The following is a 13,898-nucleotide window of genomic DNA, read 5'->3' on the forward strand; positions in this document are numbered from 1 at the left end:
TTTCCCTGAAGATGAGGCTTTAACTACAACTGAAAAGGTTATTGTCTTCTCACTCTCCAGCAACTTTGCCTGGGGGCATGCTGTGCAAGTTACCTATTTGCAAGAGTGTGCAATGCTTAAATCAGGAAAAACTGTGTGGGTTAATATTCATTGGATACATTCAAGTAGCATGGTCATTTAGAGAGAAAATTTCCTGTTTGTTAAGCAGTCTTTCTGCTTATACTCTTTTATATTAATGTGCTGACCTTGATGAGCAATGGCAGAGTCCCAAAAGCAATTCTGTGGCCACTGATAAAGTAAACAGTAGGCCGAGGGGGTAATACAAATAGTACTGGAGAAATAAACGGCAAGCAGTGTGTCCTGTTTTTCCAGATGCTTCTGAAGCCTAAAGGAAGCTTCACTTTTTTCAGGGGGCAGGTTCTCACAAACCTTTAATACTAGAAATCCTGCAGAAAGGCTTCAGCAAATGGAATGTCTAGATTCCTGAAAGGTAGACTGTATCTCACCCTCTCCTTCCCAGTCTTGTGGTGCAGATGGTGTATTCAGTTGTCAGCCTTCATCTGAAACACCTGGATCCTGTAGAAAGCTCAGGAGTTGAGAAAGGATCTCTTGTGCATGTTCAGCAAATAGTGTATTGAAATGTTCCCTAAAATAGAGATGCAGGTTCCATAGTGTGTGGGGTGCATGGTATAACTATGGGAAGGTGGGTGGGGCGCTGGTGAACTAGGAAATCCCTGCTTCGAATGCCATCGTTTGGTTACGTACCCAGTAGGTGGCACAGTGCAGCTCAGATTCTGCAGAATACTAATTGTGTGTCGCAACTCTGTGTTATGGCTGGGTGAGACGTTTGCCAAATCCTTACTGTTACCACACTCTTCTTGCGCAAGCTGCTTTTACCCTTTGCAGCAAGGGGGAACATATTGGGGAAGGTGATTTAGTAAGAAGAGTTCACTTTCCACCTTCTGTTAGGATTTGGTAGTCATGCATGAGTCTGCTGTTGTCATGACCAGTTTGGCTCTTATACAGTTCTGTGTTCTCTTGACTTCCCATTTTAAATAGGAGAACAACAACCTACCCTAACAAGGTGACTGTAAGGATTACTGGGAATATATGTGACTCTTTGGAGCAGGGATGCGGAACCTGTGGCCTTCCAGAGGTTGTTGGGCTCAAAGTCCCATCAACCCTAGTTGACATAGTCCAGTGGTCAAGGCTGTAGTCCAGCAGCATCTGTGTGGGGTGTGTCAAAGTTTGCCCATTCCTGCCATATGCCTCCATCAAATATATGCACCACAGAGGCTGCATTTGTATTCCCTCTCATGACTGATTATGGTGTTAATTAACTTTTGTAATGTCTGCATGCATGGCTAGACTAAGATGCAACTCCTCTCACCTTTCCCATTGTCTTCACTTCACATCTATACTGAAAGGACTGTGGCTGTGGTACACTACAATATTATGAGTAAAGGAAGGTGAAGGTGCTTCATTTGAAATTTTTTTTGCTCACGTGAGAAAGAAATGTTTGCTCTGAGAATGCTGAAACGCCCTACAGTCTCCCTTAACCCTACGTGCTTGAGATGATCTGAGTTGCTTCTAGATGTCTTGGATATGACTGAATCAAAGTCTGGATGGTAACAGGGACCACACACCTGTAACTAGCCCAGCTTTACAATAGAATGGTAAAGAGCCCAGTGGGCAGGAGCACAGGAAAGAGTTTCTCCCAAACTACTGCTGTTGCATGTGCTCCAGCAAATCTCATTATGGTCTCTTTCAACATCAAAGGGGTGGCTACCTGCCCAATACTCTTGCTGTTTAGCGTTCCGCCATGACTGCAGACGTTGATGCCTTATCTGTAATTAGCAGATCAGTTCTAGGAACAAGCTGGATTCTGCACAGTGGACCCAAACTTCTTTCTTGAGTTTTACTGTTCAGTTTAACATTTATGTTGGCTTCCACTAACTTGTATCATCTTATTGTACAGCAGGAGGTATCCAGTAAAATAATGCTTGCTTAGAGTAGGGGATTCAGCAGCTCCTCCATTGGAGAGTCTGTGCACCTTTAACATCTTAAGAAACTTGGCTTCCATTCAATAAAATAAAAAATAGCGCTGGGAGAGCACTCCTCAACCCAGTGCCCTCCAACATGGTCATGGTCAGGGTTGTTGAGAATCATTGTCCAAAACCTCTGGGGGGCATCAGGTGGGGAAAGCAGCTTTAAGTTGAAAGAAAATTCCTGAAAAACACATTAACTAGCAAATACTCAATTGGTCAAAAATCTGTTCTGCATTGATAAAAATGGAGCAGCATCACTAGCAAGCAAAAAAAAAAAAAAAAAAAAAAAGGAAGAAGGGGAAAATATGATGTGCTACAAATAAATGTGTGCTGCGAACTTGAACATTTATTCCACCCCCTTTAACTAAATCCTATGCCTTGTGTGTGTGTGTGTGTGTATAAAAAATATAATTCAAGTACCATACCCCCGTCAGTCTGAGACCAAATTTCCTGTTTGTTAAGCAGATTTGTTGCTTATGGTCTTTTATATTAATTTACTGAACTTGTTGAGCAATGGCAGAGTCCCAAAAGCAATTCTGTTCAAGTGGACTTGTATGGTTGAAAAGTGTTTCCTGTGATAAACATTCAACAGTTGGTTAAAATGTGGTACCTTTTCACAGCTCATAATGCTGATAAAGTGATGTGCAGATCATGTTAATGATACCGATAAGGTGCAGTCTTTGATCTCTCAGCATTTTTCCAGCATACATTCAGTGTTTAATAAGTTACCTTTTCTGGACTGTGCTAGAGCTGACTTTCGCCAAGTATGGAACACTAAATTAGGTAACATAGTTTTTTTTAATAATGCATTTTTTAAAAATATATTTAACAGGTGACAACCAATAACAAAATGGACATAAAGAAAGAAAAACAAGTACAGAATCCAAGTTATTCCATGGAGAGAATTCATAGTTGTGACAGCATAAAGGGGCAATAGGTTCAGTTAGGGTATATGATGACTAGTGTGTGTCACTTGGTGTACTGCTGATAATTGCTGTCAGGATGTGGTGTGAGCTTTTTCACATCCTACAACTGGCCTGTTGCCATTTCCTGTTAAAGCTTACAGTCTCTACTAGATCATCATATGTGTGACTTAAGGAAGGTCTAACGTTTTTCCTTTTCTTGGTCCCTTGCTGTTCATCTTATAGACATTGTCCCACCCTTACTCTGTTGTTTGCACTCTTCTTTTTGCATTTAGTAATGACAGACATTAATAGTTCCTTTTTTGGTTTTCAAATGTCCTATAGTCAAGGAACACATAGATATGTCTTTCACAGAAGCCCTGTGAACTAAAGCGGATTCTGAAAACACTCCAAGGTTCCTTCTCTCCTTATGCTGGCTAGGTCTTTTCAGTCTTGCCACCTTCTGTGTGAATTTGGTGTGTGCTTAGGAGCATGTTTAATATTCCTCCATGGCTTTTATACATGATGTGGCTCCCTGAGAAACTCCTAATAAGATTATGGTTGCTATTGGATCAGTTACCTGGATCAGAGCTCATAAACTATTCTAGTAGAACCTGAGCCCAGTTTCCGTTCACTCTTAAGGCTTTTCACGTACCTGACTGCACACACAGTTTGGCACACACCTGTTTGTGAAATGTATGGATATGTTGGTATAATTCCACTGCTGTAAGAATGCCCCTCCCCCAAATAATCTTTTCAGTTCTTCATAATTTGTATTATGAATTGGAAATGTTTGCCAATTACTTCTCGGAAAAAGTGAACTCGAGTAACTGGTAGTCTTTGTGAACAATATTACAACAGGGGCCCCTTCTCTGCTAAGATGGGGAGAAATAGATTTATGTGCTGCTGGGGCAGGTGAGGTGGAAAAACTGTGGCCTGCTAGATGCCGTTAGACTGCAACTCCCATTGCCCCCGCTCATTGGCACAGCTGCCAGGGGCTTATGGGATTTGAATTTCAATGCTAGGTCCTTGCTGCTGAAGATACCTAGTGACTTAGACTGTGCACAGGACATGGAAGTAAAATTTCCAGAATGTCATGCATCTCAAAGGCTGTCAACCAAAATAACTCCTTTTCTCTGAAGGCATGAGGAATGACAAAACCATGCCAGATGTATTCTAAGCAGAAAGGGCCTAAAGAAATAGAAGAATATTTTAAGCTGACTATACAGCTCTTCAGTTAGTTTTCAGGAAATGATGAAACTGAAAGTAACCAAATTCAGCTGGAAGCGCTCATTCTCCTGGTGTGTCTTGCTCAATTATGGCCAAAAAAGGCAAGTAGTTAGATTCTTGGAAGTTGCAATTGCAGGAAGCTGTGTAGCAGAAGTTTAGACTGCAGCTGTTGCCTTGCCAGCCTTGATACAATTCTGAATACAGTACAATGAATTATTCCCCACCTTTTCCTTTGGCTCCTGAGTGACAAATTTATGGACCTAAATCACCAGAGTTTTCTCCTATTTTAGCAAAGACCTGTGGCATATTTTTGGCTCCAACACTATGATTAGGCATCATGAAGCATGGTGTATCACTGGAAATACTTGGCTCTAGGATAGTTCTTGTTTGTTTGAAGAGCTTTTATTGGGTTTTACATAATGTAACTTTTTGCTTTTTGATGTCTCCAGCAAATTCGGCCAGTAGGAGCTTCACATTGGTTTTATTGTAATAAATATAGCCCCAGCACATTATTCCTGTTTAATTGCTTCTAATTTGCATCTGGTTGGTCACTGTGAGAGGATGTTGGACTAGATGGGCGATTGGCCTGATCAATGCAGACTCCTCTTATGTTTTCAATTTCTAGCAAAATCCAAAGTGCCTTGTTTGCATGGTTAAAGTAAATGCATATTTAGGTGAATGCAAGCTATCTAAACACTTGCTTTTGAGACTAAGGTGACATAAAACTGGTGGCTTTCTTTCTTTCCTTCCTTCCTTCCTTCCTTCCTTCCTTCCTTCCTTCCTTCCTTCCTTCTTAGAAAGGCTTAATGGAAACGTATATCCACAGTACGTCCTTGAACAAGTCTTGCTGCAGTTTACCAACTATTTTGTAACTTGGTTGACTCTGGAGGGAGACCACTTTGTATTCTAAATGTCTTCATGGGCAGCTTTGGCTAGCAGCATGCAGCAGTATTGACACTGTGGTGTGCAAAGGCTGGCTGAAAAGCTTGGTTCTTGACAGCTGTATGCATGCACACACAATGCAGAGAGACAGGAAGTTTGTAAGGTTTTGAAATACCTAATACAATGGAACACTTGTGTTGCATAGTGAGCCACATAAAGTGGCAAGTATAAAATTACTTTGCCTTTCACCTCCTAAAGTAGTTCTGAGGTTTTTTTTTCTCCTTGTTGAAAAATAGAAGTGGCTACCTGGCAGCCACTTTTTTCTAATCTCACACCCCTGCTCTAGTCAGGGTGAGTCTCCTGCCAGCCTGGAGGTTTTACTTTTACTTTCAGGCTATTAACAGATGCCACAAGGGATTGAGTGAGGCTGGCGGCCCAAGCTAATCATTTGTAGGCGTAATAGCAAAGAAAGGAATTCTAATTTCTAGATAGGAAGAAAAAACTACAGTGGTACCTCGCAAGACAAATGCCTCGCAAGACGGAAAACTCGCTAGACGAAAGGGTTTTTGGTTTTTTGAGTTGCTTCGCAAGACGAATTTCCCTATCGGTTTGCTTCACAAGACGAAAACGTCTTGCAAGTTTGTTTCCTTTTTCTTAAAACCGTTAATACAGTTGCGACTTGACTTCGAGGAGCAACTCATAGCACGCGGTGTGGTAGTCTTTTTTGAGGTTTTTGAAGACTTTGGTGATTTTTGAAGCTTTCCCAAAACTTTTCCGAAACCGTGCTTCGCAAGACGAAAAAACTCGTGCAACGAATTAATTTCGTCTTGCGAGGCACCACTGTACCTGCTTTCCTACCCATGCTAGGGGTGCCAGTCTGTAAATAGCTGCTGTATGCTGTAAATAACTGTAGACCACTGTAGACTTAGTCAGTATTTCTTCAGGTATCTTACATTTGTTCCAGGGAACTGACAAATGTTGATAAGAAATCGGGTTGTATCATAACTACTGAAAAGTTATTAACCTTAGCAAGTTTTTCATCTCTGTATTTCCTATGATTTGGCATAACTTAATATCATTTTGCAGTTTCATTGGGGTAGAACGTGTATATTCTCCTCAGGTGTGACCCATCCATTTTAAATAGCTGTTTTTAACTGAGGGGAAAACCACTTTGACTATGTGAAGCTGCCCCCCCCCCCCCAGTCTAGTTAAGGCCTAGGGGGAGGAGGCTAATTGTAGCACTACCGCATTGTGTTGATATGTAGTTGCCAGCTTCTTGTGTGTGCCTTCAAGCTTGCTTGCTTGCTTGAGTAATTGGATTCTTTTATGCATCCGGTCACTGCCTATTTGTGACCCACAGGGGCTAATGAATCTGTGGGGAAGCAATAGGTGAATAGTTTATCTGGACATGCAACTTGGAGTCAATGGCCTTGTCTACTCAGAACCCCTTTACAAGGACCTAAAATATCTATTCAGTCATCTCTAGTGTTTTTGCCTCTATAGAGTGTTTAAGCTGACAACATGAGCCTACTTCTAATGATTGCATGGCATTTAAGCAGTAACATGGTCAAATATTTGAAATCTGTGTTGGTGAGGGAACTGGTGCTTATTTCAGATGACTCAAAGGTTGTAGTGTCAAAATGTTGGCAAGGTAATAACATTGCAACTTCTTCTTTTCATAGGTCCCTGGTTATAAACCACCATGGCTCAGAGAGATGCTGACAAATACCTCTATGTGGATAGAAACTTCATCAACAACCCTCTTGCTCAGGCTGATTGGGCTGCCAAGAAGCTGGTGTGGGTCCCATCAGAGAAAAATGGTTTTGAGCCTGCTAGCTTGAAGGAAGAAGTAGGAGATGAAGCCATTGTGGAGCTTGCAGAGAATGGGAAGAAAGTGAGAGTCAACAAAGATGATATCCAAAAGATGAACCCACCCAAGTTCTCGAAAGTGGAAGATATGGCTGAACTGACCTGCCTGAATGAGGCCTCAGTGTTGCACAATCTGAAGGAGCGATACTACTCAGGGCTTATCTACGTGAGTAATGACTTTTTCTGCTAGTTATAGGATCTAACTAAATCTTACATGTCCCCAGTCTTATACAATTTCCCCCTGTCTAAATTCTAAACTAAACAGTACTTTCCCTAGTAGAGTTTTTGTAGAACATTGTGATGGAGTGGCTTGACTCTTGTGTGTTTGTGTTGGAAGATATATTAGAAATCATGTACAGCGTTTGATCCAAGCTGAACACACTCTTCATGGGGGCTCTGAATTGCCTAGTTGTTGCACTTCAAGCCTCCAACATGTGGTGCTGCGAACAGGTGATTCTCGGTCAGGGGAGGAGTGGAGCTTGCAGACAAAGATAAACTCCTCCTGGAAGCAGAGTCAAAAAGCACTTGTATTTAAAAACAACAAGCAACCCAAAACAATTAGTAGCTAGCAAGCCTTCTACCAATTTCCAGTTTGTCACACAGCTAAACCAGCAAGTGGCTGGGCACTGTGTTTGGTATCCTGAATAGTGGATAGAAAAAGAATGAAAGAAACATTATACAGTACAGGTAAGAGAGATGTCATTAATGGTCTTCTCTATGCTGGCTGGGTTACCATGCAAACAGGAAATGCCTAAGCACCCCTGAAGAGGAGCCCTTTCCACCCCCTATAGCCTCAGTTCTGTACTGAGGCTGTACACCCTACTCTCCACTAGCCAGAAGAATGCTTCACAGTAAGGCCAAATTTCTCTTCTTGGCCAGTAGAGGAATGGATTATACAGGCAAGGGATGTACTGAAGCAGTGAGCTCTCCATCCTTGGGCGCACTGCAAATCAAAGACACCATACTCAGAATTTTTTTCCTCTTGAAGGCAATGCCTGATGCTCTACCAGAAGGACGCTTCACAGTAAGGCTCAACTCAGTTCAGAATATACTGAGCAGGTAGCTTTAATTCAACTCTCGTCAAAAGTGGCAGCAATGCTCTCATGAGCTTGATGCCATGGAAACAAGAATATTCAATTGTTTATACGTGACTTAGCATGGACTCTGTTCAGTGGTAAGATGCTGACACTGTTTACTTGTTGGCATTATTGCTCCATCTGCTGCACAGAATAGAGACTGTAGAGATAACTCCTCAGCTGGAAAAGGGGGCCCTGCAGCAATTGTGGTAGAGAATGCATACAATGTGCTGATACCTAGGGACATATGAAGTTAACTTCTGCTGTGCCAGACCCTTAGTATATTTAGCTCAGTACTGTTTACACTTACTGACAGCAACTTCCTAGGGTTTCAGGCAGAGGTCTCTCCCAGCCCTACCTGGAGATTGACCTTCTGCATTCAGAGTGATTGTTCTACCACTAAGCTTTTCCCCCTAAAGTAGTAAAGTGTTAGGGCATATAAGGGTGGGCTGCTGTGCAGCTCATAATGGGTAGAGAGGTGGCAACTGTGTGTATGGTTTTTAGGCACTTGCTCTTCTGAAGATCTTGTGCTTATTCCTGGGAGACAACTGCTGTCAGTTGTCATCTAGGTAAAGGTAAAGGGACCCCCTGATCATTAGGTCCAGTCGTGGACGACCCTGGGGTTGTGGCGCTCATCTCGCTCTATAGGCCGAGGGAGCCGGCGTTTGTCCGCAGACAACTTCCGGGTCGTGTGGCCAGCATGACTAAGCTGCTTCTGTCAAACCAGAGCAGCGCACGGAAACACTGTTTACTGTCCCGCCGGAGCGGTACCTATTTATCTACTTGCACTTTGACGTGCTTTCGAACTGCTAGGTTGGCAGGAGCTGGGACTGAACAACAGGAGCTCAACCCGTCGCGGAGATTTGAACCGCCAACCTTCTGATCGGCAAGCCCTAGTCTCAGAAAAAAACTCTGGCCTTATTGGCATACAGGAGATTGAGAGGAGGGTTGCAGTTGTCTTGGTGGATCTAATTTTGAGGTACTAATCAGTTTGACAGAGAGCTATGGTTCACAAGTGGCCAAGGGTACAGGAGGAGAGAAATTGGCGTTTATCCTGAGTTCTATATTCAGGGCACTGATTGGATCAAAGCATATGCCACGGCTGCCTTATACATAAGCTGCAGCTGAGCCCGACTCTGTAAAAGGGATATTTTGCCAGACTTCACTGATTTCCATTTGTTCCCTTCAAAGTGTTTCATTCTAACATCCATTTAGCTGTTTGTTGCTGTCTTGTCACATGGATCAGCCCTTCTGTGCTCCCCATACATGGACTCTTGTAAGACTTTGCACAGTGAAGTCTTTGTCACATGTGGCAGTCTGCCTACACAGTTTCTCCCCTTTGGAATGGGGAATGGCACATATCTGTCTTGCTTTGCTTTACAGCACATAAAAAAAAAATGAAGGTTGTCAGTGTGTACATGTAGTAAAATAGACATGTGCAATTTTTCACATTGATGGCTAGAGTACAGATCTTTTGTACCATGACTTTAAGCTAGGCAGTGTACAATTAAGGATGTATATATATAGGCCATTTTTTTCTCTGAGGCTATACTTGCCAGTAGGGACGCGGGTGGCGCTGTGTGTTAAAACACAGAGCCTAGGACTTGCGATCTGAAGGTTGGTGGTTCGAATCCCAGTGACGGGGTGAGCTCCCGTTGCTTGGTCCCTGCTCCTGCCCACCTAGCAGTTTGAAAGCACGTCAAAATGCAAGTAGATAAATAGGTACTGCTCTGGCGGGAAGGTAAACGGCGTTTCTGTGCGCTGCTCTGGTTTGCCAGAAGCGGCTTAGTCATGCTGGCCACATGACCTGGAAGCTGTATGCCGACTCCCTCGGCCAATAAAGCAAGATGAGCGGTGCAACCCCAGAGTCATCCACGACTGGACCTAATGGTCAGGGGTCCCTTTACCTATACTTGCCAGTGTCTCTATCACAGTTCTGACCCACTCAACATGTGAGTATTTTCTTTCCTTTGATAGTTTTGTGTGTTTGGAAAATAAGCATCATGTGTGAGCCAAGTATGAAGCGAGTATTAGTGGCAAAATATCTGCTTTGCATGCAGAAGGTCCCAGGTTCAATCCCCAGGTACAGCTGACAGAGAATCCTGGCAGCAATGCTGAGGAATACTGCCAGTGGCTGTAGAAAATGCTGAGTTAGTAGGACCAATGGCCTCACTTGGTATAAGGCATCTTCCTAGGTTCCTATGTAGTAACTAATTGTCTCCTAATCTACAAGTTTTGTATGCAGTTTTTTAGTTCAACAGTGACTCAGTCAGTGCTCTAATTTTCAATTCATTTGGGCCTGTGCTAATCTTTATTGGGTGATGATTAAGGAAAGGAAATCTAACCCTTGAGATTTAAGATGTATTTTATACCTTGAGTTGCCATGGCTACTGGCCCTGACAAGTATATTTGCACAGAGTAGTTCCCCAGATACAATATTCCTGATAATGACATTCACTCATCAGTGACCTGCTTAAAATTTATTTTTATTTCTGTTACTTGTGATCTTATGGACTCCAAGATCATTCCAAATAAATGAATGTTCTGAAGTAGTAATGAGTCCCCCATTGTCTGACTGGAAGAGATTCATACACCTACAATGACATGCATATGTGTTGTTTTTAGAAAGACCTGATCCTGTAAAATGGAATGTGTTTACAAGTTTGCCCAATTTTTATTTTCTATTCCTTCCTGTCTCCTGATATGATACACCCTTAACCTTTCTGCCTTATAAGAAACTTCTCAAAACGCATCTCTTCCTTTGCGTTTCCTGAGGTTTAGTTAGGCAATAATTTTAAAACATTACATTCTCACTTATTAGCTGCTATGGCTATGTAGTTCAGTTTCAGTGAACCTTTTAATGTTTATTTTTCTTTAAGCAGCTACAATAAATAACTTTTTACTACTAATATAGCTAACTTTTTTGAACAGGTTTAAAGCCTTTTTGCTTCCATTTATCATGATCGCTCACTAATATGGTATTGGGGTTGTTAACTCTGATTTACAGAGGACTCTGTGGCATGTGCAATTTCCTTGGGTCACGGTGCTTTTTACCCAGTGATACTTAATCCAACTACACTTTATATTATAGAAACCTCCCCTGCAAAGTGGGGTATCTGAATGTTGCTTTATTCCAACAGCCTTGGTGCAACCTGAAACCTGTTGTCACCAAAGGTTAATCTCATGAAGTCTGCAAATCAGTCTATTACAGTGTGCAGACTTTGTGGTTTTAGCAGTACTGTACATAATCTCTCTACTCCCCACTCCCCCAGCAAGTATTTTGCTCAACCTTTCTTTATTTTAGATGGTTTCTGTACTAATTCATATTTTCAGAAAAACCTCTAAGTGGTTTACAGCATGTCTCAAGGTGGGGATTCTCAGACTGGGGGGCAAATTTGGTCATCCAGGCTCCTCTGTGTGGGCCTCCAAACTGTTCCCAGGCCACAAACTTCACTGGCTCTGCTTCACATCCAGAGTTGTTGCTTGGCAGGTGTCATTGAACTCTGATAATGCCTTTTGCTTGTATTGATGGATAGTACAGAGGGATGCGTGTAGAAACTGGCCTATTGTACAAAGCTAAAATAAAAGAATCATTGCCTTCCCACTTTTGTTTTTGGCTCCACCCACTACTGGGATGCGGTCCCTGCAAGGTTGCCCAGAAGGCATTGTGGCCCTTTGCCACTTTGACAGAAAACATTGCAAATGAAAATCAAATACAAGAGGTGCACAATTAAAACAGCAACAAAACAAAATATACTCAACATTAAAAAAATAGAGCTAACAGTTATATTCAAAAATACAGTCAGGATTCCACAAGCAAAAAACAAATAAACAGCTAAACAGGTCATTGAGGTAGGTGCCCTCCTTCCCTCCACATTAAAGTCCCCAATGTATTAACACTGCCAGTCTGGTGAAAGTTTACATATTTAAGCCCTCACCCCTGTAAACTTGGTATTTTTTTCCTGTGGGCTAATGCAGCTTTTGGATCATTTACAGGAAATGGATAGATATTCTCAGCAAGGATAAGTGCAACTAAAACACTCTGGTTCAGTGTCCTATGACAGAGGTGCCTGTTTCAGGACAAAAATTTTAAGAGAAACAGCTTTAATCTCTTACTGTGGTGCAGCCCTCTGAGTAAGTGACTTAGAGTTGGAGTCCTTGAGGTGCTTGAACAGATACAAAGCCCATTCAGATCAGTGCTATGTCTTCCATGGACTTGTTCAATAATTTTGCATTTGTCGCTTGGGAGAAGCTCCCTCTTATAACTAGTCTTTTTGAAATCAGATTTTTTCTACTCCACACTTTTGCTGTTGGATCTCCAGTTCAGTTAGATTTCTAGTATAAAATGTTTACTCTTCCAGTTAAGTTTTTTCCAAGCTCTCATGGCTTAAACGGCAACTAATGTGTATTTCCTGAACACCCTTGGGGTGCCAATTTTTATTAGAGAGCTTCATTTTTTATAGAAACATTTAAAACAAGAACACAGAACAAAGAGTTGGCAAATTGCGTAACTCCTCCTAGTTTTGTAATTGCTTTGTATTCTCTACTGTTCCCTGTGATCAAAAGACTGTTTTATATAAGCCACAATATGATGACCACTATCAACTGGAGGCTTAAATTTGTTTCTTGCAGAAGTTTCCTCACTTGTAAATATCCAAGTGTCAATTTTGAGCTGTGCATGTCAAAGAGCTGCAGCTGGCTGCAGACACTTAGACCATGCTCATATCTTTGTTTCCTAGCTGGGCCATTTATACTTGAGGAAATGCAACGGAAAATGGTGGTTGCCTACAATTCTGCCTTTCTAACATTAAGAAGTATTAAGTGAAGTGGGGCATCTGCTTCCATATTTGCTGTCCCACTTGCATCTGGAAAGGTCAGCAAGGAGGCTGATCTTCTTAGCTACTTTACTTTGCTTGGACCATGAGTTTAGTAGAGGGGGCAGAGAAGGAGGCAGTTCTTCAAATATACTTTGCAGCAGAGTATCCTAACCTGGTGGGTACAGACGTTGAGAGGAACAGGAGCTCATCTCTGGTGTCTCGCTGCAGTTGGAAGCACTGAGAAGTGTTGCTGCTTCCAGACATCTTGGATGCCATACAATGTCTGGGATGAGCTCTCATTCCTCTGAGGTGGTAGGGGCAGGATTAGTGTATATAACTGTGGCCAGCCAAAACGTTTTTGCACTTACAACCTTGGGGAAAACAAGCACACAAAGAGGAATTCAAAGCTTCCTACTGACAGTCTTGGGGAACCTTTTGTAATGGTGCCACTGCAAACCGGATAGCATTATCCCGTCCCCGTCCCCCCGCATTTCCTGACATATTTCTGCTTTGGATATTGAGGGAAATACCGTATTTTTTGCACCATAACACCCACTTTTTTCCTCCTAGAAAGCAAGGGGAAATGTCTGTGCGTGTTATGGAGCGAATGCCTGCGGGTGGCGGGGGGATCTGCTGCAGTCGTGAGCAGAGGATCCATGGTTCCCCTTCCTTCCCTCCTCCGTGGTTACAAAGCATGGATCCACATGGATCCTCAGGATTTTTGCATTGGGCTACTCCAAACTCACTGTCAGATCACATGTCTGTGGCCACAGCATGAACCACAAAAATCATATATCCACTATTTCATTTAGAATATTTTTTTCCTTGTTTTCCTCCTCTAAAAACTACATGTGTGTTACGGTCTGGTGTGTGTTATAGAGCGAAAAATACGGGTAGTTGGCAACTTCTCACAAAGCCTTTTAATGCTGGATTAACTCATAATAAGCATTCTGTAGAGTTGTGCACATGCGGTGGTTACTTCTATATGTTTTTTCTCCACTGAATGCTGCCTTGGCCTCTTAGAGTGAATGAACATTCATATGCATTAAGTGGAATAAAAAAGGAAGTATGTTC

General features: G+C 42.3%; 1 protein-coding gene across 2 annotated transcripts in view; it reads left to right on the top strand.

Moving 5' to 3' along the window:
* Positions 1–13,898, top strand: part of MYH9 (myosin heavy chain 9) — an 82,138-nt gene that overhangs the window by 22,858 nt on the left and 45,382 nt on the right. For both annotated transcript variants that reach the window (XM_028745969.2, XM_028745967.2), the window contains exon 2: positions 6,745–7,097. In XM_028745969.2, coding sequence (XP_028601802.2) covers positions 6,765–7,097 — 333 coding nt within the window. In that variant the 5' untranslated portion in view covers positions 6,745–6,764. The remainder of the gene's footprint in view (positions 1–6,744; positions 7,098–13,898) is intronic.

The sequence above is a fragment of the Podarcis muralis genome, chromosome 10, assembly GCF_964188315.1.
Source record: "Podarcis muralis chromosome 10, rPodMur119.hap1.1, whole genome shotgun sequence".
Lineage (NCBI taxonomy): Eukaryota > Metazoa > Chordata > Lepidosauria > Squamata > Lacertidae > Podarcis > Podarcis muralis.